Raw genomic sequence first — 27054 nt, 5'->3', positions numbered from 1 at the left:
CTCCAGATGGAGGCTCACCGGAAGTGCCAGTTCTTCTCTATCCTCTCTTGAGTCTGTGTACGTGTACACACACACACACACTCTAGTTAATGGCTGCATGTGTGTGTGTTTGACAGTGTCACCCTTTATTTCTCCTTGTCTCTGAGGTAATTGTAGATTACTTTAGCACTCCTTGAAGGTCAGATCAAGGACAATTTAGCAGACAGAGTCTAAATGAGAAGAAATAGGATTCACCTGGCAGTGTGTGTGTGTGTGTGTGTGTGTGTTTCTGGCCCAGCGTGCTGCTCATCCAGTGTGTTGTGTGGACATCGGTCAATACAGCCACTGATGTCCATTCATTTCCACAGAACTCTTTCAGTGTGTCTCTCTCTCTCTCTCTCTCTCTCTCTCTCTCTCTCTCTCTCTCTCCCTCTCCCTCTCTCTCTCTCTCTCTCTCTCTCTCTCTCTCTCTCTCTCTCTCTCTCTCTCTCTCTCTCTCTCTCTCTCTCTCTCTCTCTCTCTCCTCTCTCTCTCTCTCTCTGTTTTCTTGATGTAAAAAAGTACATACCTATAGCCTTTGACCTGTGGTGTATATTACTTCTCAAGTAGCAAAGGTGCAAATCAATGTAACGAAGGCAGAACATATAAAAGCACAGTAAATTCTTTAGTAGAAAGATGTTGGGAATTATTGATTACTTTGTATTTGGGAATATTTGTAATGGTGCAATAGAGAATTATTTGAGTGTGTGTGTTTTACGCTTGTAAAACGTATTTGTGTTTTCATTCTCATGAATCAAAGCTCAACAAGTACGTCTGAGCCGAATCTCCCAAATCCTCCAATACAACTGAAACAAAGCACATCTAATGTACATTTACATTTAGTCATTTAGCAAACGCCTTTGTCCAAAGCGACTTACAAATGAGGACTAAAGCAAGGACTAATGTCATTGCACATATAAGAGTTTAGCAGATGTATATTTTTACTATGACAGGATACTGGTGCATTACTCCGCAATCCCTGCAGTGAATCCCAAAGCTAAGAAGATGTGTTGAGAATAATCAGTGATATTTGTTAAAGCAAGCATCACTTTTATGATTGATATTTGTTTCTTAAATAAACCATGTTATGCCCTTGATGTTTTCAGGCTCTACTAGAACAGGTTTTCCTGCTTGAATGTTGATTATTCTCCTCATATTCTCCATTGTTGCGGCTCCTCTCTTCCCAGTCTGTCAGTAACGCTCTGTTTACTTCCTGTCTCTATGAAGCCCCTCCTTCTGAAAAGCACACTGTGCTCTGATTGGTCGGCTGGAGCAGTGTGTTGTGATTGGTCGAGTGCTTCGAGTGTGTTTGGGAAATGTCCCGCCCCTTATAACCGCCAGTTTAACACACTACTAACTAACTCAACCAGGCCCCGCCCCTTTATTCTGCTCATTAATTATTATAATGAGGAATATTGTGACGTGTTCGTTCCCGGTAGAAACTCACGACTACAATGGATGGAGGCGTTTCAGGAGTTCAGGAACACTGACACTGATATAGAGAAGAATTGGAGCTTCTTCATGATTACACACTGAAGATCAAGATGAAGTGAATAATGCCTTGTATTTTGCAGCTTGAAAATCCCAACTTATTTTCCCCTCAACTTTGCATCCTAGAAACTAACTAGCAACACACTCTTGATCACCCAATAGCAGCTGCACAGAGATGTGTCGTCAACCACTGCCATCATCTTAGCAAATGCATAGAAATTATTTTTAACAACACACTAGCGGCGTCTTTTATTCAGACACGACTTGTTCTTCAGAAATTCTAGTGTCATTATGTAACTTCACTTAGTGATGTGCTTACGTATGTACATGTGCCTTTAGCTTCATTGACACAGTCTTCTGATCGTACATGCAGCTTCGCTCTGTTAGCCGGTCGAGAGAGTGCAGATGTGATGAAAAATTCAGAGCTGTTCTGTGGGCTGTGCAAGCTTGAGGATCCTGTTAAATAGTGCAGCGGTTTAAAGCCGGAGAGCTGCAAGATTAATCGTTAAAAGATGCGGATCTACATTCAAAAACCCATGCAATCTTATTCTTAAATAACAATGATTTGGCTCTGTCTATTAAACATTTTTCAAGGACGATCACAACAACTCAGATCTGTGTTCAGAGAGATCAGATGTCATGAAACAGCTTCACAAACAGTCTTTTCAATCACATAGTATCATTTATTTCTGTCTTACAATCATTCAAAGGATCACAGAAGTACTGGGTTAAAAGTTTATAATTCAGATATAAACACTGATATCTACGGTAGTGATCAAAATAGAATAAATCACCTTTTGAAAGTAAGGAAGCTTCAAATAAAGATTACATCGCTACACCAGTAGGTGGCGACAAGGGACTGTTAAAAAATGTATTTGTCATTGAATCTTTAATTCAAGAGATTCATTCAAAAATACTGATTCTTCATCCAGTAATGAAACAAGTGAAGTCTTTATGAGTGAGTCATTGAATCATTCACTCAACCTGATTAATAATGAATCAAATAAATAACTAAGAAAATGAATATTTGTTGAATAGACTGCAGCAATTAACATTTTTCCTGAGGCTAGCATATTTTTTTCAATGGGAGCGTCACATGTTTGAAACTTTCACACTGAGAGCTTGCTGTTGTTTTTCCGGACACAAAGAGCTGAAAAATGTTCAACTTTGTGTAAAACGCAGCGCTCATCACTGTCACTTTATACATCCAATCACAGCGGAGGAAGGGTGGGACAAACACAACACCGACCAATCGCCACATTCTGCTTGTGCGACGGCAACAGACGACAACAAGCACAACAACGGAACTAAATCATTTAAAACAAGAACTAAATCATTTAAAACAAGAGCCAAAGCAAACACTTTACATTGTATCTGCATTTTCTTATTCAGAAACAACAACTACCTTTGAAATCCGAGACTAGTAACACTTCTGCTGATATTCTGTGTCAGTGACTAAAGCGTCTCAACCGAGTTTAAAAAGATGGACTGTCCCATTTCTTCATGGCGATTTCTGAATCTGACATGAACGTGTGAAGACTCTGCTTAGTGCCACGCCACTTTTTGACATTCCAAACTTGTCCGAGCTGTCGTGTTCAAACGCTTCCATCTGCGGGCCGGCTGCTCCAAAACTAGCAGCGCAGCATTTGCATTTTAATTTGCATTCAATCACGGCTGTGCGAGTGTGTGTTTATGTGTGTGTTTGCATTTATGGGGTCTTCTGAAAATTGCCTGGTGTTTTTCTGTTTTCCTCCTTTTTATTATAGAAGCTCCATGAACCTTACATTTTAATCTGTCCATTCAGGGCGAATGTAGATGAGACCCTACTATCTGTTTTTTATAAACTCACAGTCTGTGTCTTTCTTTCTCTTTCCATACACAGATTTCATTAGCGATGAGATCTTGGACAGCAGTTCAGCAGAATTTATTATTTTATTTCTAACACCCACTCACACTAATAAATGTAACATGTTTTCCTTGATTACTAACACACAAAATATGATTCTGTTGGCCTGACATCTAAAACCATTACTATAGTACTCAAAACACACAGTGTCTACATGAAGCACAAATTTAGATGGTTCAATATTTTAGCATTATTTATATACTTGCATAGTATTTAGTATTATTTTGAATTGGCGATATTTATTTTTTGTTTTAGTAATCTAGTAAACAAAACAAAACCACAGTCAGAAGTTATCAATTATTTGAGCTTTTTATGATTTTTTTAAATGAAAAAATGAAACTCTTACTCCTCACCAACCAGGCCGGTCTGCTCTAATCGGGACTAGGTGAGACATTAATGTCTTTAATATTCTGAAAGAAAGGACCTCACAATTTCCAGAACTTATTTGAACACTTCTTGAGGGAAAGTCTTATCTTTTCTAACTAAAATACATTTCTACTTAATTTACTCACTACATAATTTTGTATCATACAGATAAGAGTAATACATCATTCCACACTGTAAAGGACTACTTTATTTGTGTACACTCACAATAACAACAAAATTGTGCTTTTATATAATAAAGACCAAGCTTTGTTCCGTCTCAGTCTCCGTGACCTGCAGCCCTCACATTAATGAACCGAAACTCAGCGATTATCCTCACAGACATGAGAAACATACCTATAGAAAGCTTGAAATGTACTTTTAAATGAACCAATTCGAACAGAAAACAAATACTCTCTGCTTATTTATTCTGTATGAAAGGTGGGTTTCTCTCTATAGACGTGTTCACTACTGCGAGATCTCTGCAGCCGACTCTGACTCAGAAAACACTAGATTATTAAATAATTCAAACGTCTCCTTGCTATTTTTTCCAACACATTCATAATCATTACTTTTGCCAGTGCTTTGCGGCAAGCTTTATGAGCGTGGAATAGGCATATTTTGAGCCTCCTGCATATTAAGTAATTCAATTAATATAAATGTCGAGAGTATATGCATTGTCGACTAGAAAAATCTTTAGTTGGGGGCAGAAAAACACTAGTTTATTAAATAATTCAAATGTCTCCTTGCAATTTTTTTCCCCAACACATTCATAATCATTACTTTTGCCAGTGCTTTACGGCATTAGTCAACTAAGGGCTTAAACAAACGACTAGAGAAATCTTTTGTTGGGGTTAGCACTAATATTCCCTCTTCCTAGTCTGTAGTATCACACGTCCTGACTTTCTTCTCTTTATTCAGCTCTTAAGGCTACTAAAAAGACCGCTGGGCTTCAGACTCGCGGGATGATTGGCAGAGGAGAAATGGAGAGAGAGACCCTCTCCCTGAGCTGTGATTAAAGTCCCTGAGATCTGTCCATTAGTGCACGGCTTCTTCAGAAGATGTGTGGGCTGCTGGATATTGGGGTGCCACAGGAACCAGGGTTAAGACCTTTTCCTTTTCACTTTATGTGATGCCTGTCACATTTTTCATTTCAGCCTCCTAAATGGTTTTGCCTTCCTCTTTCCCTCCAACCTGAGATTTAAATGTGAGCAATCTTTCCGTTCCTCCACACTAAATATAAAAGGTTGAAACGACCCTCTCCGTGGCTAAATTACTCATCAAAAGCACAATCTTTTAACAGCGTTGAGTGTTGAATGGGTATCTTAGATCATATTTCCCATGCCATCGTTGATTAACGTTTTCTTTGAGGTAAACAAGTTTGGCAGATCATTTCCTCACCACTAGAAAATTCGTTCGTTGGGAAACCATTTATGGGACATTACTGGTGAAAAGCTCCTTCATTATGTCTAGTGAAGAACTGCAATGTTCTGGACACTTCTGCTTCCCTCATGTGCCTCATGTGGTTTTGACTGGAAGCACTCGCTTCGATGAGCTTGAAATTGATGCGAGGTCTTCCAGCGATGACCTTTTCTTTGCCAAAAGCGAGAGTCAATACAACACATCTGGGGAAGTCAATGAACTTTGACCTGGTTGAGGCTAAAAAATCAAACGAGCATTTTGATTGCAAGCTTTAGTTAAATGATTAGCATGGAGATTTATCGACACTAACATGATGAGTTTCACAAAGGCTAAAATCACAGACTCAGAGTAGGTTCTTACTTTGAATAAATACCCTACTTTGCGGTTTGCGTATGTTCTATACAGTGTGAATGTGTGTAGTGTGGATGCAATCGTCATGCTGTCATTATCATGTGACCTATCGGCGTCAGTACTTCACTGCACTTCACTGCCATTCGCATCTCTTATATGCACTTCAAGATCTCACTGGAAGGAATCTTTCTGCCTACTGTTTTATAGATACTGTGAAATTGGACATATGACTCTTTTCACATATAATATAGCTGGATCAACAGGCCTGTGGAAAGAGGCAATAAGGACCGTCTGATCCTGAAGGAAGCCATTCTGCACATGATTTGCATAATTGGTGGGACCCCCCCCCCCCCCCCCCCCCCCTTTGAAACGAGGATTTTGTGAATTAATATTATGCTCAAATGATCTACTTCACAGATAAGTAAATAAGCAATCATGGACTAAATGAATCGAGACCATGTGAGACGGGCGAGCGATGAGATCTGACAGTTGTACAAATGATCATTAAAAGCCTGACTTAAATGGAGAAGATGGAGAGAGAGACGGGCATCTATATTCTTGGACTTTTACTTTTACTCATAGTTTCCACGTGACGTCACACTCTTATAGAAACGCACACTTGAAGGGCAAAGCTTTCTTCCGCTGCCCTACTGTCATTGTCACCAGGTTTAAACTAATGTATTGTAATGTAATAATGTAATGTAATCTACCCAACGCACAGTTTTTCGGTAAGCATTTTTCCATAGAAAACCCTAATGGAGAAACCCTGTTGCTTTCATGCTCTGTGTTCATCAACTCGTCTGTGTAGTTTGCATCATCAATAAGGTGTTTACTGAATTTGGTCTTTTAATATCACTCTTTTTAATATCACCATCATCCACAAAAATACTGAGAGGCCGGCGACTTTTCCAGTCAATCATGACTACTGGATGTGGAATTTTTTTATTATTTTTTTTCTGACTCACTATTTCTACTCTAATATATTTTTAAGCTTGGCAAAACATGAAAAAATTGTATATATAAGTATCTGGCATTTTTTAAATGTCATTAATTTACATGGCCTTTCCAGGTCTAGAAATCACACTTTTAAAATGAAGCTACCTCATATATCCAGATTTTCCTAATCCTGGTTCTTCAATGAAAAACATTTGTTGAGGGAGTGAATTAAAATCTAAAATATCTAGATTTTTCGTAGGTTTAGCTGATTTTAAAGCTTGTTTTGTCTTATTTGAGGTCATCTTGAGGTTGAGAACCACTAGACTGATATATCTCGCTGTCATCAGTCTGCAGTGAACACAAGGTTTCTGTCATCCCTCCCTCCATCTTTCCTCAGTTTAACAGGCACAGACCTGTTATTCTAACTTATCGACTCGCCTGGCCGTATTCTTTCGCGAGCGCCCGTTGTTCTGCGTATTGATTGATCAGCTGTCGGGAATATGGATTTCTGCGGCTCGTGATGTGCCGTATTGATGGATGGACGTTCTCTCGCGACCCCAGACCTTTCTGTCTCTCTCTATCTTTCTCTCACACACACCTTTTGACTTGAAAATCATATTTCTTATGTTACAAAAACAGCCTTTTTCCACCTTAGAAACATTGCTAAGCTACGTAATATGCTATCAGTTTCTGATGCAGAAAAGTTAGTTCATGCATTCATGACCTCGAGACTGGATTACTGTAATGCTTTATTAGCCGGTTGTCCTGCATCCTCAATAAACAAGCTACAGTTAGTCCAAAATGCCGCCGCTAGAGTTCTTACGAGATCAAGAAAATATGATCATATAACACCGATTTTATCATCACTGCATTGGTTACCTATAAAGCTCCGTATTAATTATAAGATATTGCTACTGACTTATAAAGCCCTAAACGGCTTAGCTCCAGTCTATTTAACGGATCTTCTATCACCCTATAATCCATCGCGCTCTTTAAGATCACTAAATTCAAGGCTTTTGGTCATACCTAGGATATCCAGAACCACCAAAGGAGGGAGAGCATTTTCACATTTGGCTCCAAAACTCTGGAATAGTCTTCCTGATACTGTTCGTTGCTCAGACTCGCTCTCCCAGTTTAAAACTAGATTAAAGTCGCATCTCTTCAGCCAGGCATTCATATAATCCTACAGTTCAAACTACAATCCGGCCTCTATCCAATGCCAGAGGAGAACTGGCCCCCGACTGAGCCTGGGTTCTCCCAAGGTTTTTTTTTTCTCCATTAGGTCACCTGATGGAGTTTTAGGACACCATTAGGTCACTTGATGGAGTTTTTCGGTTCCTTGCCACTGTTGCCTTTGGCTTGCTCAGTTGGGGATATTTTGGGGATATTTAATTTAATTTTATCAATCAATAAATTCCTCTTGAAACAAACTTTGTTGTATTATTTTAATTTAATACTGTGAAGCTGCTTTGATGCAATCTGTATTGTGAAAAGCGCTATACAAATAAACTTGACTTGACTTGACTTGACTTGCCTTCATTCATCAATAGGACGGAGATCAATGTCTGTAGTAATAATGGAAAGACGGAGGGGGAAGAGAGCTGGAGGAAGAGAGTCTCGGGACTGATATGATATGATATGATATGATATGATATGATATGATATGATGAGAGGGGTGGATGGGTGTGATTTGAAAGAGTTTGGTCAACGTTCTTTTTAAAAAAAAATCATTTCTATTTCACATACATTTTTCATTTCTATCACAAGTTTTATTTTATTTTATTATATTTTTTTTTATTTCATTTTATTCCTGTGACGTAAAGCTGAATATTCAGCGGAAATGACTCAGGAATCTTTACAGAATCAGAAGTTCAAAAGTTATGTAAAAGAGTTTTGATGAATTTATTGAATAAAAGTATTCATTTCTTTTCAAGTAGTTAAAAATACTTTTTTAAATACAATTTTGATGTGAGCAAATGAGACGACTTTAAATTAAAAAGCTTTAAATATTTGTACTGTTCCAAACTTTTGAACACTAACTTTGTCCAAACAGGGCTGTTATGTGATTTATATTATATTTATATTATTTGGTCTTCAAACTGCAGGGACATGAATATTTTTTTTAATGCGTTCTATTAGTCCAGATCCTCTGAAGTGTTGACAACATGTTTGGTTTCCGCTCCAATTTTTCATGAGAAGCAGTTGCAGTGTCTCTGTGTGTGTGGGGAAAATCACTAATTTTAGACTTTGAATCAAGCGTGTCAGCTCGATGTCATCTACTCCATCACGAGTTTATGACATCAAGCGTTCTGAACATTAGCCCACTGTAAACACCACGGGTGAGAGTGTGTGAGAGTGTGTCAGAGTGTGTGAGAGTGTGTCAGAGACAGAGGAAGTTCAGTCCACATCCTAACGACGGCTCTGTGACTCCGTGTGTTATCGGGGAGGTGGAGAAGAAGTGTGTGTGTTTGAGGATGAATGAAAGAGACGGGTGGGAGTGAACGTTCCTCCTCCTGTCAGAGAGCTGATGTGCTAATGTGCCCGAAATCACACACTAATAAGATCTAAACTGGATTCCTAAATTGAGAGAGAGTGAAAAAAAGTCTCTCCCTCTCTCTCTCTCTTCCGCTTGCGTAACCACTCTTCCATTTTTTTGACTCTGTCGCTTATTAACAAGGACAGAGAGAGAGAATCAGGGATGTAAGCTGTTCTCTTACATTGGCCTCCTTTAATAAATTGTTTCTAGTAAAGCAAGAATATCCTTCTTGTTTAAAAAAGAACCTGAAAAAATCAGGACATACTTCATCAAATGCTTTAAATGGCATTTAAAAACTATTCTATTCTATAATTTTTCATTCATATTAATGAATGTTCAGCATCACTACTCCAGTCTTCAGTGTCACATGATCCTTCACAAATCACTCTAATATAATGATTTGATGATCAAGAAACATTTCTGATTATTATCAGTGTTATCAGTGTTGAACACAGTTGTTTTGTACATTGATATTTTAGTGCATCTCTTATTGTTTTATCTTTATCGTTACTCTTGAACCAGATTTGACTTGTTCCCCCATAACCTCGGTTACGGCCGTCTCAGATTCCCAAACGACACACAAACCGTTCTGATGAAACTCAGACTGAATTAAACCCACTTGACATTTAAAGCGTCCGGTTCTGCGCACAAAGATCAGAATAAAACATTCTTTTGCTCGACTTGTCCAGAGGTAATGGAGGAACCAACAACGACACGGCTTCAATTATTGAAGTGTGTGTGAAAGCTCCTCTAAAACTGTCCTCTCAGCTCCGGTTTACATGCAGACAATCCGTGACATTTAAAAAACACAGCAATCAGCACGAGGGTTAAGCGGGACAGCAGGTCGAGAAACAAAGGTGTGTGTGTGTGTGTGTGTACCTACTAAACTATATTTTGGGAACAAATTTGTACCCAGAAGTGACCAAAACCTGACAAAATTTCCAAAATCTCCCTTTAGAAATATCCTCATTTATAAATATGGTATAAAAATAAAGTTATTAGAGGTTTTTTGAAAATGTAAAAATGCAGAAAGTTGTGTGTGATGGGTAGGTTTAGGGGTCAGGTTAGTGTGTGTGTGTGTGTGTGTGTGTGATGGGTAGGTTTAGGGGTCAGGTTAGTGTGTGTGTGTGTGTGTGTGATGGGTAGGTTTAGAGCGAGGGTTAGTGTGTGTGTGTGTGTGTGTGTGTTTGTGTGTGTGAGATGGGTAGGGTTAGTGTGTGTGTGTGTGTGTGTGTGTGTGTGTTATCAAATGCCTAACACACCACCCAGAACAGTGCCGCCACCTGTCAAAATTTCATTAGAAGATGTAAAATTGGATTTGTTCAATATCTGAATGCATTTCCCCACAAACTTTTGATTTGTCCTGTAGAACAGTTCTGTCACTCTGAATCCGCATGAATCCGAGCTGTCTGTCGTGTCTTCGATGCCTTCTAATCATGTTGACTCGGCTCGCTCCTCATACGGTGTTATGTAAGACAGCTCTCCGGCGGTCACATGACCCTCACATCAGCGACTGCTGTCTTCATTCCTGACGCGTGTTTCAAAATGAAGAAGTTTAGATGTGCTGAGATTTGAAGAAAACTATGGGCTGATTTTTTTTATACGCTTTTCTCTCTCTACCCCTCCTCCTACACTTCAGCAAACTCTTACATTTACTTGCTTAATTCTGAATCATCATTTCAGGACATGAGGCAAAGCGGCTTTAAAGCTGTATATGTCAGTCTTCAGTCATTCCTTCACCGTTTAATGACCCTGAATCTCCTGATAAGCACATTAAGTTTTTCCCCCTTTGCTCTGACAGCTCAGAGGCTCTGGCGGGTGATTGTGACGTTACGAGCGAGTCGAGCTTCAGCGTTCAGCGAGACTGGAAGCCGTTTACGATCCGTCAGTCACATCTCCATCAGCACATGCACATCATGACTGAACACACACCACATCATGACTGAACACACACCGTCACAGCAACACATCATGACTGAACACACACCGTCACAGCAACACATCATGACTGAACACACACCGTCACAGCAACACATCATGACTGAACACACACCACATCATGACTGAACACACACCGTCACAGCAACACATCATGACTGAACACACACCGTCACAGCAACACATCATGACTGAACACACACCACATCATGACTGAACACACACCACATCATGACTGAACACACACCGTCACAGCAACACATCATGACTGAACACACACCACATCATGACTGAACACACACCGTCACAGCAACACATCATGACTGAACACACACCACATCATGACTGAACACACACCACATCATGACTGAACACACACCGTCACAGCAACACATCATGACTGAACACACACCACATCAGCAACACATCATGACTGAACACACACCACATCATGACTGAACACACACCGTCACAGCAACACATCATGACTGAACACACACCACATCATGACTGAACACACACCACATCATGCCTGAACACACACCACATCATGACTGAACACACACCGTCACAGCAACACATCATGACTGAACACACACCACATCAGCAACACATCATGACTGAACACACACCACATCATGACTGAACACACACCGTCACAGCAACACATCATGACTGAACACACACCACATCATGACTGAACACACACCACATCATGACTGAACACACACCACATCATGACTGAACACACACCACATCATGACTGAACACACACCACATCATGACTGAACACACACCACATCATGACTGAACACACACCGTCACAGCAACACATCATGACTGAACACACACCACATCATGACTGAACACACACCACATCATGACTGAACACACACCACATCATGACTGAACACACACCGTCACAGCAACACATCATGACTGAACACACACCACATCATGACTGAACACACACCACATCATGACTGAACACACACCACATCATGACTGAACACACACCGTCACAGCAACACATCATGACTGAACACACACCACATCATGACTGAACACACACCGTCACAGCAACACATCATGACTGAACACACACCGTCACAGCAACACATCATGACAGAACACACACCACATCATGACTGAACACACACCACATCATGACTGAACACACACCACATCATGACTGAACACACACCGTCACAGCAACACATCATGACTGAACACACACCGTCACAGCAACACATCATGACTGAACACACACCGTCACAGCAACACATCATGACTGAACACACACCACATCATGACTGAACACACACCACATCATGACTGAACACACACCACATCATGACTGAACACACACCACATCATGACTGAACACACACCACATCATGACTGAACACACACCATCACAGCAACACGACTCAAGCTAACACTGAAAATCTCTCGCACCTCGTCTGATTGGCTGACTGCATGATTCTGGATACATTGAGAATCATGATTTGTCACGATTCTTCCATGATTCTGAATCGGCAACTAAACAAAATAACGGCATTTACTAGAGGTTCGGATCAAATGTTTAGTGCTGCAGTCTATTTAATAGGGATGCACCAATTTGGCCGATAACCGATATATTCGCCGATAAATCTAAATCCAATTTTTTTTAAATAAATTGAGAGTCTGATTACAAAAAAACCCATCTCACAATTAAAATCCATGTCCCATGCACACAATTATAATGATCTTCTCAAGGAAATAATACATTATTTATCGGCTTTAATATGTCGGCCAAAGTTTTTTTTTTTTGGGCCGATAACATAAAAAATGAACCTATATCGGCCGAGACTGATATGGTGGCCGATATATCCCGATGCATCCCTACTATTTAAAAAAAAAAAATTAATTAATTTGAATTAAGGATTAATATTTATTTTTTTATCGGTTGAGTGAATGATTCAATGACTCAAAAGCTTCACTTGTTTTATTACTGGATGAACAAGCGTTTTTTAACAGATCTCTTGAATGAATAGGTGTGTTTGTGAAGCGCCGCTGCTCAGAGCGTTCTGTGTGTGACACCAAAGTACAGCCACTTTTATGTCATACACGGATCGGTCTGAGTAGCGCCGCTTCACATCGAACACACCTAATGATTCAATGACTAACACATTTTTCAAGTCACATGTCGCCACCTACTGGTGTAACAATGAAAGTGATGCAATTACTTGAAGAGTCAAGTTTCTTTCATAAGGTGATTTCCTTTATTTTGATCACTACCCTAAACATCAGTGTTTATATACACACTAAACTTTTATCCCAGTACTTCTGTGATCATTTGAATGATTGTAAGACAGAAATAATTATTCTGTGTGTTTGGGTCAAGATCGCAATCTTTTAACGATTAATGGTGCAGCTCTGATTTGCACCATGACTCTCTCAATCTCACTGACCAAACTCAGAAAATCTCTTGCATCTGAATGGCAAATCTCATCCGAATGGCTGACTTGGTTCCTCTCAATCCTCTTTTCCTGAATACAACTTTTCATTTGTGTGTGTCTCTGAGTCTGGCGCTGTCAAGATAATGTAAGAGCCAAGCAATCCGGTTTTGTGAAGGCTGTCGTGTTGCGTCGGCTCGGAGGGGGTCGTGTTTGTAAAAGCGGGCCGTTCGCCACCGTGACCCATTTCCAAACGACGCCAAGCTGATCAGAAAAAAGAGCGAGAATGACTGAGAAGTGCTGGTGAATACGCCTCCCCCTGTGCCGAAACCCAGGCAAACAGCTGTTATTAGGATTCAGCGGCTGTGTGTGTGTGTGTGTGTGTGTGTGAGCATTTCCATACAAGCCTAGAGAAAAGCAAGCGCTCTTTACACCCCGATGGCGGAGCTGAAAGTTTAATGAGGTCATAAAGGTCTGTATGGGGCTTCAACTTAATGCGCTTTGCCATTCTGTTGGCTTTAACGCTACGAGCGAGTGTATGCACGTACCGTGAGTGTGTGTGTGTGTGTGTGTGTGTGTCTGTGTGTGCTTATTAGAGGGATAATGTTTGGCCGATGAGTGTCCCGCAGGTCTCTGGACTCTGATTGGTGCGTTCTGTGCTTTATGTATATATGCAGATAAGCTTCATGGAAGAGAGTTTAACAACATGTGGCTAATCCCTTCTATTGAATTTTATGGTTCTCATATTATAATTCTTTCAGTGGGATTTACATGTGTGTGTGTGTTGGGTTTGACAGGGAGATCAGTGCCCTTGTGACACAAGCACATCCTTCAGTCAGTCTTAGACGTCGTCTTTGTTTGTGAGGGTAAATTGTTTTTTTTTGCTCCCAGGTTCTGCTAATATCTAGAGGGAAGCATAGTGATTAATATAATGAAGGTTATTTGCGGTGAGTACATTTGTTAAAAAGAGATGGAATGTGTATTTTTGAAATCAAAGACGCCGGAATGATGTTTTTTCTCATTTTGGCTCGAATTTATAGAATAGTTCACGCATAAATGAAAATATGTCGTTCCAAACCTGTATGATTTTCTTTCATCTGTTGAATATAAAATGAAATGTTTAGCAGAATGTCCCGGCTGCTCTTCTTTAGATGGTGAGTGTGAATGGGGAGTACGACTGTTGAGAAAGATTCTCCGTCAACAACCACTTAAAGTCTTGTGGTGAAAATCCAGCTTTTAATGTGGTTTATGTGTCTATGTGGTGTTATTAATCTGCTTTAAGACAAATCATGTGTAAATTCATAAGTCGACAGCATTGCTGAGTATTTCCTCCTTAAAACTGCAGTGAACCAAAGACAGTCTCAAAAACACGCTTTGAAATCACTGGTGTTTCTGACGTCATAAACTACCTTGTAACCAATCAGATCAACGTGTGATCGTCAACCAGTGGATCTCTGAGCTGAGTGAGTGAGTGGAGGCGGGGCAAGGGTGTCGAGTTACAATCTAAATATTTTAAGGCATGATATTTTTTTTTTTCAAGGAAAAAACACTTAAATATGTCATTTTTAGGGGATAAAATGATTGACTACAGGTGGATTTTAAATTACCCAAAGCTATAGTATCGCATGTCTTCAGTCGACTTGGAATTTAGTGCTTGAGTTTTATGACACTTATGCTGAATTTGCATTTTTGAAGGTTAACCGTTACATTCTATGTTAATTGAAATTGCATGCAATAGAGTGATTTGTCGTGAGGATATCTTCTTCCGTATCATGACGTACTGTACATCCGAGAAAAACATCCGAGGTTCTTGGAAAAGAAATAATGTAGGCGGGACTTGGTTCTATTAATCGGTTGTTGATTGGAAAGAGGCTGATCTGAATGCAAGTTTGCAGTCGATTGTAAGAAAAGGATAGTTTTAAGTCAAGTCACCTTTATTTCTATAGTGCTTCATTCAGTACAGATGGTTTCAGTGATAAACAGGAAAATAATCATATGAATAAGAATTAGATCAATAACGTGCACTTAGAAAATAGACTTTTCAGATATGTCCGTTTGCGTTCCACAAGTCAATTGGGTTTGGAAGGACGATGGTGAGTAAATGATTTAAACACTGCTTGTTTCTGCTGTTTCTCCGTCTCGTTGAATGACCTCACATATGTCCGTGAGTCCCTTCGAGCGACTGCTCGTGTAGTTTGACCTCGTCTGTGGCTCTGCCTCGGTTTGTCTCCTCAAGGTCGAGTCAGTAGGGGTCCGTGTCAGCAGAAATCAAATGGCATCTTGTCTCCTAAACGTGGAGAGACCGAGCAACAGCTGTTCTGGAAAAACAAATAAAAAAATCACTCAAACCAACCGAGGTGAAGTCAGAACACTGAAATTTATGTCTTTGTTTACCACAGAAAACCTTGGGAACGTAAAATACTCGACCTCAGTACATTTGACTTGGCAGTAACCGCAAGTCTCCCAGACTAGAGACGCTCGGAGTCACGCTGTATGATACTGTATCTATGATGATACACGCTGTATGATACTGTATCTATGATAAACGCTGTATGATACTGTATCTATGATAAACGCTGTATGATATGGTATCTATGATGATACACGCTGTATGATACTGTATCTATGATACACGCTGTATGATACTGTATCTATGATGATACACGCTGTATGATACTGTATCTATGATAAACGCTGTATGATACTGTATCTATGATAAACGCTGTATGATACTGTATCTATGATGATACACGCTGTATGATACTGTATCTATGATGATACACGCTGTATGATACTGTATCTATGATAAACGCTGTATGATACTGTATCTATGATAAACGCTGTATGATACTGTATCTATGATGATACACGCTGTATGATACTGTATCTATGATAAACGCTGTATGATACTGTATCTATGATAAACGCTGTATGATACTGTATCTATGATGATACACGCTGTATGATACTGTATCTATGATAAACGCTGTATGATACTGTATCTATGATAAACGCTGTATGATACTGTATCTATGATGATACACGCTGTATGATACTGTATCTACGATAAACGCTGTATGATACTGTATCTATGATGATACACGCTGTATGATACTGTATCTATGATAAACGCTGTATGATACTGTATCTATGATAAACGCTGTATGATACTGTATCTATGATACACGCTGTATGATACTGTATCTATGATGATACACGCTGTATGATACTGTGCCTATGATAAACGCTGTATGATACTGTATCTATGATAAACGCTGTATGATACTGTCCTATGATAAACGCTGTATGATACTGTATCTATGATAAACGCTGTATGATACTGTATCTATGATAAACGCTGTATGATACTGTCCTATGATAAACGCTGTATGATACTGTATCTATGATAAACGCTGTATGATACTGTATCTATGATAAACGCTGTATGATACTGTCCTATGATAAACGCTGTATGATACTGTATCTATGATACACGCTGTATGATACTGTCCTATGATAAACGCTGTATGATACTGTATCTATGATAAACGCTGTATGATACTGTATCTATGATAAACGCTGTATGATACTGTATCTATGATACACGCTGTATGATACTGTATCTATGATAAACGCTGTATGATACTGTATCTATGATGATACACGCTGTATGATATTGTATCTAACGCTGTATGATATTGTATCTAACGCTGTATGATACTGTATCTAACGCTGTATGATACTGTATCTATGATACACGCTGTATGATACTGTATCTATGATACACGCTGTATGATACTGTATCTATGATGATAAACGCTGTATGATACAGTATCTATGATACACGCTGTATGATACTGTATCTAACGCTGTATGATACTGTATCTATGATGATAAACGCTGTATGATACTGTATCTAACGCTGTATGATACTGTATCTAACGCTGTATGATACTGTATCTATGATACACACTGTATGATACTGTATCTATGATGATACACGCTGTATGATACTGTATCTATGATACACGCTGTATGATACTGTATCTATGATACACGCTGTATGATACTGTATCTATGATAAACGCTGTATGATACGGTATCTATGATAAACGCTGTATGATACTGAATCTATGATAAACGCTGTATGATACTGAATCTATGATAAACGCTGTATGATACTGTATCTATGATAAACGTTGTATGATACTGTATCTATGATGATACACGCTGTATGATACTGTATCTAACACTGTATGATACTGTATCTAACGTTGTATGATACTGTATCTATGATAAACGCTGTATGATACTGTATCTATGATGATAAATGCTGTATGATACTGTATCTATGATACACGCTGTATGATACTGTATCTAACGCTGTATGATACTGTATCTAACGTTGTATGATACTGTATCTATGATAAACGCTGTATGATACTGTATCTATGATGATAAATGCTGTATGATACTGTATCTAACGCTGTATGATACTGTATCTATGATACACGCTGTATGATACTGTATCTATGATGATACACTCTGTATGATACTGTATCTATGATAAACGCTGTATGATCCTGGATCTATGATGATACACTCTGTATGATACTGTATCTATGATGATAAATGCTGTATGATACTGTATCTATGATAAACGCTGTATGATACTGTATCTATGATAAACGCTGTATGATACTGAATCTATGATAAACGCTGTATGATACTGTATCTATGATAAACGCTGTATGATACTGTATCTATGATAAATGCTGTATGATACTGTATCTATGATGATAAACGCTGTATGATACTGTATCTATGATACACGCTGTATGATACTGTATCTATGATACACGCTGTATGATACTGTATCTATGATGATAAACGCTGTATGATACTGTATCTATGATAAACGCTGTATGATACTGTATCTATGATAAACGCTGTATGATACTGTATCTATGATACACGCTGTATGATACTGTATATATGATATACACGCTGTATGATACACGCTGTATGATACTGTATCTATGATACACGCTGTATGATACTGTATCTATGATAAACGCTGTATGATACTGTATCTATGATGATAAAAGCTGTATGATACTGTATCTATGATACACACTGTATGATACGGTATCTATGATACACACTGTATGATACTGTACAGGGCTCCAGACTAACTTTTTGCCTTGGTTGCACTGGTGCGCCTAACTTTTTTATTTAGGTGCACCAGCACAAAATTTGGGTGCACCGAAAAATTTTCTCGGCTCGCGTCACCTTTAACGCCACAATTTCAAGGTCACCTTTTTATCACGCTCTATATACATTCATATTATGTAAATTATTTTAAACAAGAATAAGGTGTAGGTAAATAAAAAAAAAGAAAATACAAAAAAAAATGTAAAGTGCTTCACTGAGCTGCCAAACTATTTTGAGTCTCTAGCTCAGGCGCGGTATAGGCTCTACCTCCGTCTCTGAGTCGGATGCCATCTACGACGAAAGACCAGGGCTTGGCATCTTACCAGGGACTGGGGAGAATGGTGGCTGAAGTAGCTTCATGTCTGGGCTGTTGTCGGAGCATTGACCGGGGAGTAAAGGGTTTTAACGGTATTCCTACTCTTACCGATACTGCTTATCGATCCGGTACTTTAACTGTATTCTTATCGGTTCTTTTTGTTTTTATATATATATATATATATATATATATATATATATATATATATATATTAGTCTAAAAAGAAATCTAATAAAGTAATCAAATGTAAAATAACACTGCATAATTTTTCATAAATAGATTAATGCTTAATAAAGCTGAAGTTATTCTTTCAAGAGCTTTGTAGTGATTTTTCTCTTGTTGTTTGATTCGCAGTAATGGCGCAATCCTCCGCATGTTTACTAGACTGCGGCCCCTTTAAGACCGAGTGCAGATCTGCTACTGATCTGATGCACCATATTCTCCCAACTATTTCCATAACTACGTCCATTTAAGACATAAACTGTTTTTAGTGAATCTCCAAGCCGGTCATTTTGACATACTTTTGTGTACATTTGATCGTTTAGACACGCACATTAAACCCAAAGTAGGCTATAATTTGCTTGTCTCAGTTTCGGTTTCGGAGCGCGTGCCGCCTTGCGAACAACATCTCTTGCGCAGATTTTGTGCTTTTAATAGCTCTTTTAATTATTTAACGCGTCTCGCAAGTTAGCAACACTAGCTAGACTGCATTTTACAACAATCACCGATCGTGCTGATTCTGTCGTTAGGTTTGAGTTTTAGGGAGAAATGACAGTGTAATGCTGCGAAGGGAAGAAGTTGCGCTAGATAGAATGCGGCTATAGTTTTTAATGGTTTTACCTCAATATATTATTTTTTATAATCTTTGGAAGCCGAAATCTAAAATAAAATCAGACTAATATCACAGACCTTAAGTGTAACCAGGCTACGTTTGAATGTTTAATTCTGTCCTCCGTCATCACTCATTAAGCGTGAGAGAAGAGTGTGAGTTCCCATGAGTGTGTGAGTTCCGTCAAAGGAGAACAAACACTTAGTTCGTGGAGAGGCAGCGGATGCGAGGACGTTAGGTGCACCGGTGCGACCTAGGAACATTTTTAGTCGCACCCTTACAAAATTTGGTCGCATGTGCGACCAAATTGGTCGCACTCTAGAGCCCTGCTGTATCTATGATGATAAACGCTGTGTGATACTGTATCTATGATAAACGCTGTATGATAGAAGTGCTCATCCGGCCTGTAATGAAGCGTTCAGACGAGTGTTGTGATGTCAGAGCGTGTGCTTGTGTGAGGACTGACGCTGTCAATGCATGAGCCAAGCAAAGAGAAACAAGCGTTTGTGATGGCAATTAATTATGAATATTTCAGCTTCTGATACACAACCATGTTTGGTGAAATGATGGGAGAAATGTGGCATAGTCTAATACACTAATTAGGCAAACATGGTGTCATTCAAAAGTAGTTTTTTTGCTAGAAATTCATACTTCTACTATAGGCAGGGACACATTAAATTCATCAAAACAGTAAAGACATTTATAATGTTACAAAAGATTTCTATCTAAAATAACTTTGGAACTTTTTATTAATCAAAGAGTCATGAAAAATAAACTGCATCATGGTTTCCACAAAATTATGAAGCAGCACAACTGTTTTCAACACTGATAATAATCATAAATGTTTGTTGATCATCAAATCATCATATTAGAGTGATTTGTGAAGGATCATGTGACACTGAAGACTGGAGTAATGATGCTGAAAATTCAGCTTTGATCACAGGAATAAATTACACTTTACTGTATATTCACATAGAGAACAGCTACTAATATTTCACTGTTTTTGCTGTATTTTTGATCAAATAAATTCAGCAGAAGTTTTTAAACTCTTTCATCCCCATCTACCATTTTATCGGACAAAAAAAAATTGGTTTCAGCTTAAACAGGCGTTAACAAACAGACCTAATAACAAACAAACCACAGTTTGACAAAACCATAGTGCTTAAACTCATTGCAGATGTATTTGTCTCTGCACATTATGTTGGGAAAAGTGAGGATATTTTAGCATCAGAAATATATTTATGTACATCTTGTTGTTTTGTGCAGATTTAGACTGTTTTAGGAGTATTAAAAGCACGATTCGCACTGTCCATGGTGCTGAAATATCCATATGTTCATCCATGCCGCTGTCCATGGTCCTGAAACTGTGTTTCTCAGTGTAAATGCTGTCTGTAGTGCTGAAATATCCATATGTTCATCCGTGCCACTGTCCATGGTCCTGAAACTGTGTTTCTCAGTGTAAATGCTGTCTGTAGTGCTGAAATATCCATATGTTCATCCATGCCGCTGTCCATGGTCCTGAAACTGTGTTTCTCAGTGTAAATGCTGTCTGTAGTGCTGAAATATCCATATGTTCATCCATGCCGCTGTCCATGGTCCTGAAACTGTGTTTCTCAGTGTAAATGCTGTCTGTAGTGCTGAAATATCCATATGTTCATCCATGCCGCTGTCCATGGTCCTGAAACTGTGTTTCTCAGTGTAAATGCTGTCTGTAGTGCTGAAATATCCATATGTTCATCCATGCCGCTGTCCATGGTCCTGAAACTGTGTTTCTCAGTGTAAATGCTGTCTGTAGTGCTGAAATATCCATATGTTCATCCATGCCGCTGTCCATGGTCCTGAAACTGTGTTTCTCAGTGTAAACGCTGTCTGTAGTGCTCAAATATCCATATGTTCATCCATGCCGCTGTCCATGGTCCTGAAACTGTGATTCTCAGTGTAAACGCTGTCTGTGGTGCTGAATTATAGGCCTTGTCCAAGTGCTGATTCAGAGCTCAAGCTCTATTTGTGTCAAGGGCATCTTTTTAAAAATGTTGCCCGAGTTTGTTTACACAGTCCTGTACTTGTTCAAAGCGCTGAATAACAACATTCACTGGTGCACTGCTCATTTTAATCTAGTTTGTAAGCGGAGGTTCATATTAAGGCTTTGTAATTGTAAAAATGCAGCAGAAATGACAAATGCCAGCTTGAATTTGCTTCACAGGCCTCTTGGGCTCTATTGCATTGTGGTGGTGGTGGTGGTGTGAAACATTTCTTTTCCCTTTGATAATTATTGTTTAAATGTTGAACCAGCACATTGTGCCGCAGACCAGTTGAAATTGGTCAATATTCCTGTGCTTTGCAAAGCTGTCCGTGGTTATCATCTGATGACCGGGGCAGTTCGTCCACTAAGTGCAGCACTGCAGGTCTGTCAGTCCTCGTTTGAGCTGAATGTGTGCTCGCTCTTATTAAACACCATCAGCTCTATGTGTTCTGACAGTGAGAAAGAAATTGCACAACATATAATTGCAATTTAATGAGTCCTTCTTATATTGTTTCTCTCTTGCTTTATTTTTTTCCTCCAGTTGTGTTGCTGAATTCTAAGGAGTCCCAGGCAGAGCTGGGTTGGACCTCGTATCCTTCTAATGGGGTAAGACGTTCATGTCTATTATTTATTCGATTATTGTAGACTTTGAAGAAACTATAATAGTTCATTGCTGCAGCAACAAATGATAAAATCACGTCTGCGCACTATGAATGAAAAGCGTCAGGTTTAACGTAATTTTACAAGAGTTAATTATGCATTTCTATGAACAAAACACATGTGCAATTAGCAGAAATATAGTGCATGAAACAAGCTGCTCAAAATATGAGTGCTTTATATGAAGCACTTCAAAGCGATGCTGAAGCGTAATGTTTAACGCAAATGATTTGAGCGCGCCGGACACGTGTAGTTACTGATCAATAGGCTTTTTCTCTTTCTTTCTCTTTATCTTTAATGCCCTATTTTTTCCATCTTTACAAGTATTTCTAGTTTATTTCCGTGTCTCCATTCCCCAACTGAATAACTTGCTCATGTCTGCTGTATTCCCAGTGTGGACTGCTTTGCTCTCGCCAGATAAACCCATTTGTCATTTCTGTGTCCTGGTTCCCATCTTGCATCCGCTTCTCTCTGTCTCAATGCTAAAGCACGTGCTGAAGATTACATGCATAGTTTGATTCATCGCTGAGATGCGCAGTAAGCCTGACGGAGGACGTTTTAGCTCAGGACGACACGTTTTGTCATTCGTAACGTTATCTGTGAGGAGAAATGCTGCATGCTGGGGACTCGGTGCAAGCTGTTATTTGTTTAGCTTGTTAATTCTGGACCTGACAGCGATTAAATCCTCTGTCTCCTGCTCCCACCACAGCTGTGTGGTCACACACACACACACACACACACACACACACACACACACACACACATATCTCTGTGGTTTTCAACAGGGTGTGTTGAAATTCTCTGCCACTCATTCTCATATCAGTGGAGAGTCTCCGCCAAACTGCTCAATTCCCTCAGAAACGAAGGATCTTCATTACACTGCAATTAATTGTGAAAACACTGAGAGTGTTCGTCTTCAGAGGCTCATTAGAATCTCTCTACCAGACAATGAGCTTGTTTATGGTGCTGATTGAAGATGCTTTAGTCTTCAGATATTGTGTGTTTGATATACTGTAGCTGATTTGCCGCTAATCTTTATACAGATTGATTGAACTGCACGCCTTAGAAATATCAATACCAACATGTGATGCACTTATCGACATGGACAGTGTTGGACACATGTCTACAGAGATTTGGTAATGTACATAGATGCATATTTACATTTACATTTACATTTATTCATTTAGCTGACGCTTTTATACAAAGCGACTTACAATTGCTATATATGTCAGAGGTCGCACGCCTCTGGAGCAACTAGGGGTTAAGTGTCTTGCTCAGGGACACATCGGTGTCTCACAGTGGATTCGAACCCGGGTCTCTCACACCAAAGGCATGTGTCTTATCCATTGCGCCACCACCACCCTATGCATATCTACTCAAATATACCACCTTTTTAGGGATTTGATTCAACAAAGGAAACACTTGAAGATTAATTAGTACTGGATTTGATCTGTTTATATAAGTATTACACTTCAGCCTGTTAATATTGTTGGGATGCTCAGTGAAAATGTTAGCCTGGGAAAACCCAGACAAACTTCTGCAAATTTAGATTTGCTCTGCAAGTAGTCTGGCAAAGAGCTCATTCAAGCCCATTTCTAATCCGTCGAAATCGAGGCACCAATCAGAAACGTTGGGGCGGGCTTTACACGATGACGATCGCTCTGATTGGTTTTAGGTCTATCCAATTGCGCCCAGAGGCATTTGAGCGACGTCCGTTGGTGAAGCGCACCAACTTTTAAATGCATTATTATATTCAAATTGCAAACACATGAGGACAGTCTCCATGAAGGACCCACTGGCAGATGAACGTGCTGCTACATTTCTCTCCGAAACGGTAGGAAATTAAATTAGATTTAATAGAGGATTTTAACTGTGACGAGATGATTGACAGGGCAGTTTACGTGACAGGACGCACGCGACAGATCCGTCCGATAAAGATGACGAAGTAGTATGTCCCAAACCTTGCCTACTTTTTTGCTACACATTCAAAAGTCAATACCTTTTCTTCACAAAAAGAGTACATACTTTTATGGCGTAGTGTAACTTAGGGACGCAGCATACGGCTTTACACGATGACGATCTCTCTGATTGGTTTTAGGTCTATCCAATTGCACCCAGAGGCATTTGAGCGACGTCCGTTGGTGACGCCCCTTTGGAAATGAGTTATTAATGAAGCTTTGCCAGACCATAACTCAGTTACTACTGAGAATGGTCTGGTTTTAACAAGGCTATGAAAATGTGGGAAAACCCAATGAAAATGTTTGCTTTTTTTTTTTTTTTTTTTTGCAATGAATATTTTGATCATAGAGACCTTGATTCTTAAAGCACAGTGAAAAAGTTTGTACAACCCATGAAAAGTGTAGTTATTTTGTAACTTTGGTTCGCTTTAATCCATTGGCATTTAACCAGCTCTAATGGACAAGTTGCAAACAAAAGAAAGATTTGCAATGAATATCACCTTGGCTTTTAACCAGATCTTTCTCTCTCTCTCACTCTTCTCCTTCCAGTGGGAGGAAATCAGCGGCGTGGATGAGAAATACAAGCCGATCCGCACGTATCAGGTGTGTAACGTGATGGAGCCGAGTCAGAACAACTGGCTCCAGACGGGCTGGATCTGGCGTCAGGGCGGCCAGCGGATCTTCATCGAGCTTCAGTTCACGCTTCGAGACTGCAACAGCATCCCAGGGGTTTCCGGAAGCTGCAAGGAGACCTTTAACCTCCTGTACGCCGAGTCCGACTGGGACCTGGGCCGCGTGACCCGAGAGGACCGATACAGCAAGATCGACACCATCGCTGCGGACGAGAGCTTCACGCAGGGAGATCTGGGAGAGCGCAAGATGAAACTGAACACTGAGGTCCGTGAGATCGGGCACCTGAACCGGAAAGGGTTTCATCTGGCGTTCCAGGACGTCGGCGCGTGCGTCGCGCTGGTTTCCGTGAGAGTGTATTATAAACGATGCTTGTCGACGGTGCAGAATTTAGCCGTGTTCCCGGATACGGTGGCCGAAGCTGCGTTCGCGACTCTAGTGGAGGTCAGAGGCTCGTGTGTGAACAACTCTGAGGTGGACACCGACAGTCCTCCCAGAATGCATTGCAGTGCTGAAGGGGAATGGCTGGTGCCGATCGGGAAATGCAGTTGCAGCGCGGGATATGAGGAGGGACACAGCAGCTGTGAGGGTAAGACACTCTTACAGTCGTGATGATGTTTTCAGGCTCTACTAGAACAGGTTTTCCTGCTTGAATGTTGATTATTCTCCTCATATTCTCCATTGTTGCGGCTCCTCTCTTCCCAGTCTGTCAGTAACGCTCTGTTTACTTCCTGTCTCTATGAAGCCCCTCCTTCTGAAAAGCACACTGTGCTCTCTGATTGGTCGGCTGGAGCAGTGTGTTGTGATTGGTCGAGCGCTTCGAGTGTGTTTGGGAAATGTCCCGCCCCTTACCATAACCGCCAGTTTAACACACTACTAACTAACTCAACCAGGCCCCGCCCCTTTATTCTGCGCATTAATTATTATAATGAGGAATATTGTGACGTGTTCGTTCCCGGAAGAAACTCAAGACTGTGAAGTAACAAAGTCACCGTGGTCAAATCAAAGCAGTGATTTATGCAGGTTATCAGTGTTTTATTGTTAGTGCCAGATAATAAACGGTTTGGTCTGTTCATTAAAGTTATAGTTCATCCAAAAATGCAAATTGTCATTAGTTACTCATCATTAACTTTAAATCTGTATGACTGTTTTATTCAGTGGAACACAAAAGTTGAACAATCAATAGAGACTGGACACTAAAAAATATCATAAAAGTGATCCTTATGAATATTCTATAGTCTTTTTCTGTGACGATAGCTTTGTTTAATAAACAAATAATACATTTATAATAATAATAAACTATATAGTGTCTTCTCAAGGCGCTTTATGCAAAAACAAGCAATAGAAGAATAAAAAACAATAGAACAAAAATTAATAAATGAATGAACATGCAAATATTCATATATTCTGTAAACAAAACTAAGATAATCATGCAAAAGCTACAATAAAGATTAGATTTATAAATCTGTTAACTATAGAAATGAATAACTGAACCAGATCAGTCTTGTTAGTAAATGAATCATTCTCACCAGTTTGGAGAACTGGACTCATTTAAAAACTTGCACAAATCTATCAGAAAATGATATATGAGCCTTTTTTAATGTCCTTTTTGATTTTTTCTTTTCTTTTTAGTAGCTTGACAGTCCCATTCATTTTCTTTATATATTTGAAAGAAGTTGCCAGGATATTCTTTGAAATTCTTTTGCTTTTCCTGTAATGAAGTGGTACGGGTGTAGACCGAAGCGAGGGATGATTTGGTGGGATTGCGTGTCGAGACGCGTCACATGATGTTGGAGAAGCTCACAGCTGTTAGTGTGACGCGGGTCGAGACTCGTTCAGTTTCAGGTCAGAGGAACGTCACGCTCTCGAAACTTCTGTCTGTCACTGATCTCTCCTCCCACTACAGCTGTGTGTGTGTGTGTGTCAGTGTGATATTTCACAGGACATCTTGAAGGAGTGTGTGAGTGGCAGTCGGTTCACACGTACAGCGACAGGCTGTTACAACAGACCCGGCATTGTGTCTTTATT

At 39.7% G+C, this 27054-nt stretch overlaps 1 protein-coding gene across 1 annotated transcript in view; it reads left to right on the top strand.

Annotated features, from left to right (window-relative positions):
- Window positions 1–27054, top strand: part of LOC309510958 (ephrin type-A receptor 10-like) — a 41442-nt gene that overhangs the window by 10697 nt on the left and 3691 nt on the right. The window contains exons 2-3 of the mRNA XM_082185983.1: window positions 22323–22387; window positions 24946–26005. Coding sequence (XP_082042109.1) covers window positions 22323–22387; window positions 24946–25638 — 758 coding nt within the window. The 3' untranslated portion in view covers window positions 25639–26005. The remainder of the gene's footprint in view (window positions 1–22322; window positions 22388–24945; window positions 26006–27054) is intronic.

This window comes from Leuciscus leuciscus, assembly GCF_965113295.1.
Source record: "Leuciscus leuciscus genome assembly, chromosome: 12".
In the NCBI taxonomy this organism is placed as follows: domain Eukaryota; kingdom Metazoa; phylum Chordata; class Actinopteri; order Cypriniformes; family Leuciscidae; genus Leuciscus; species Leuciscus leuciscus.
The sequence above is the reverse complement of the archived record's forward strand: the minus strand, read 5'-3'. Positions and strand labels throughout refer to the sequence as shown.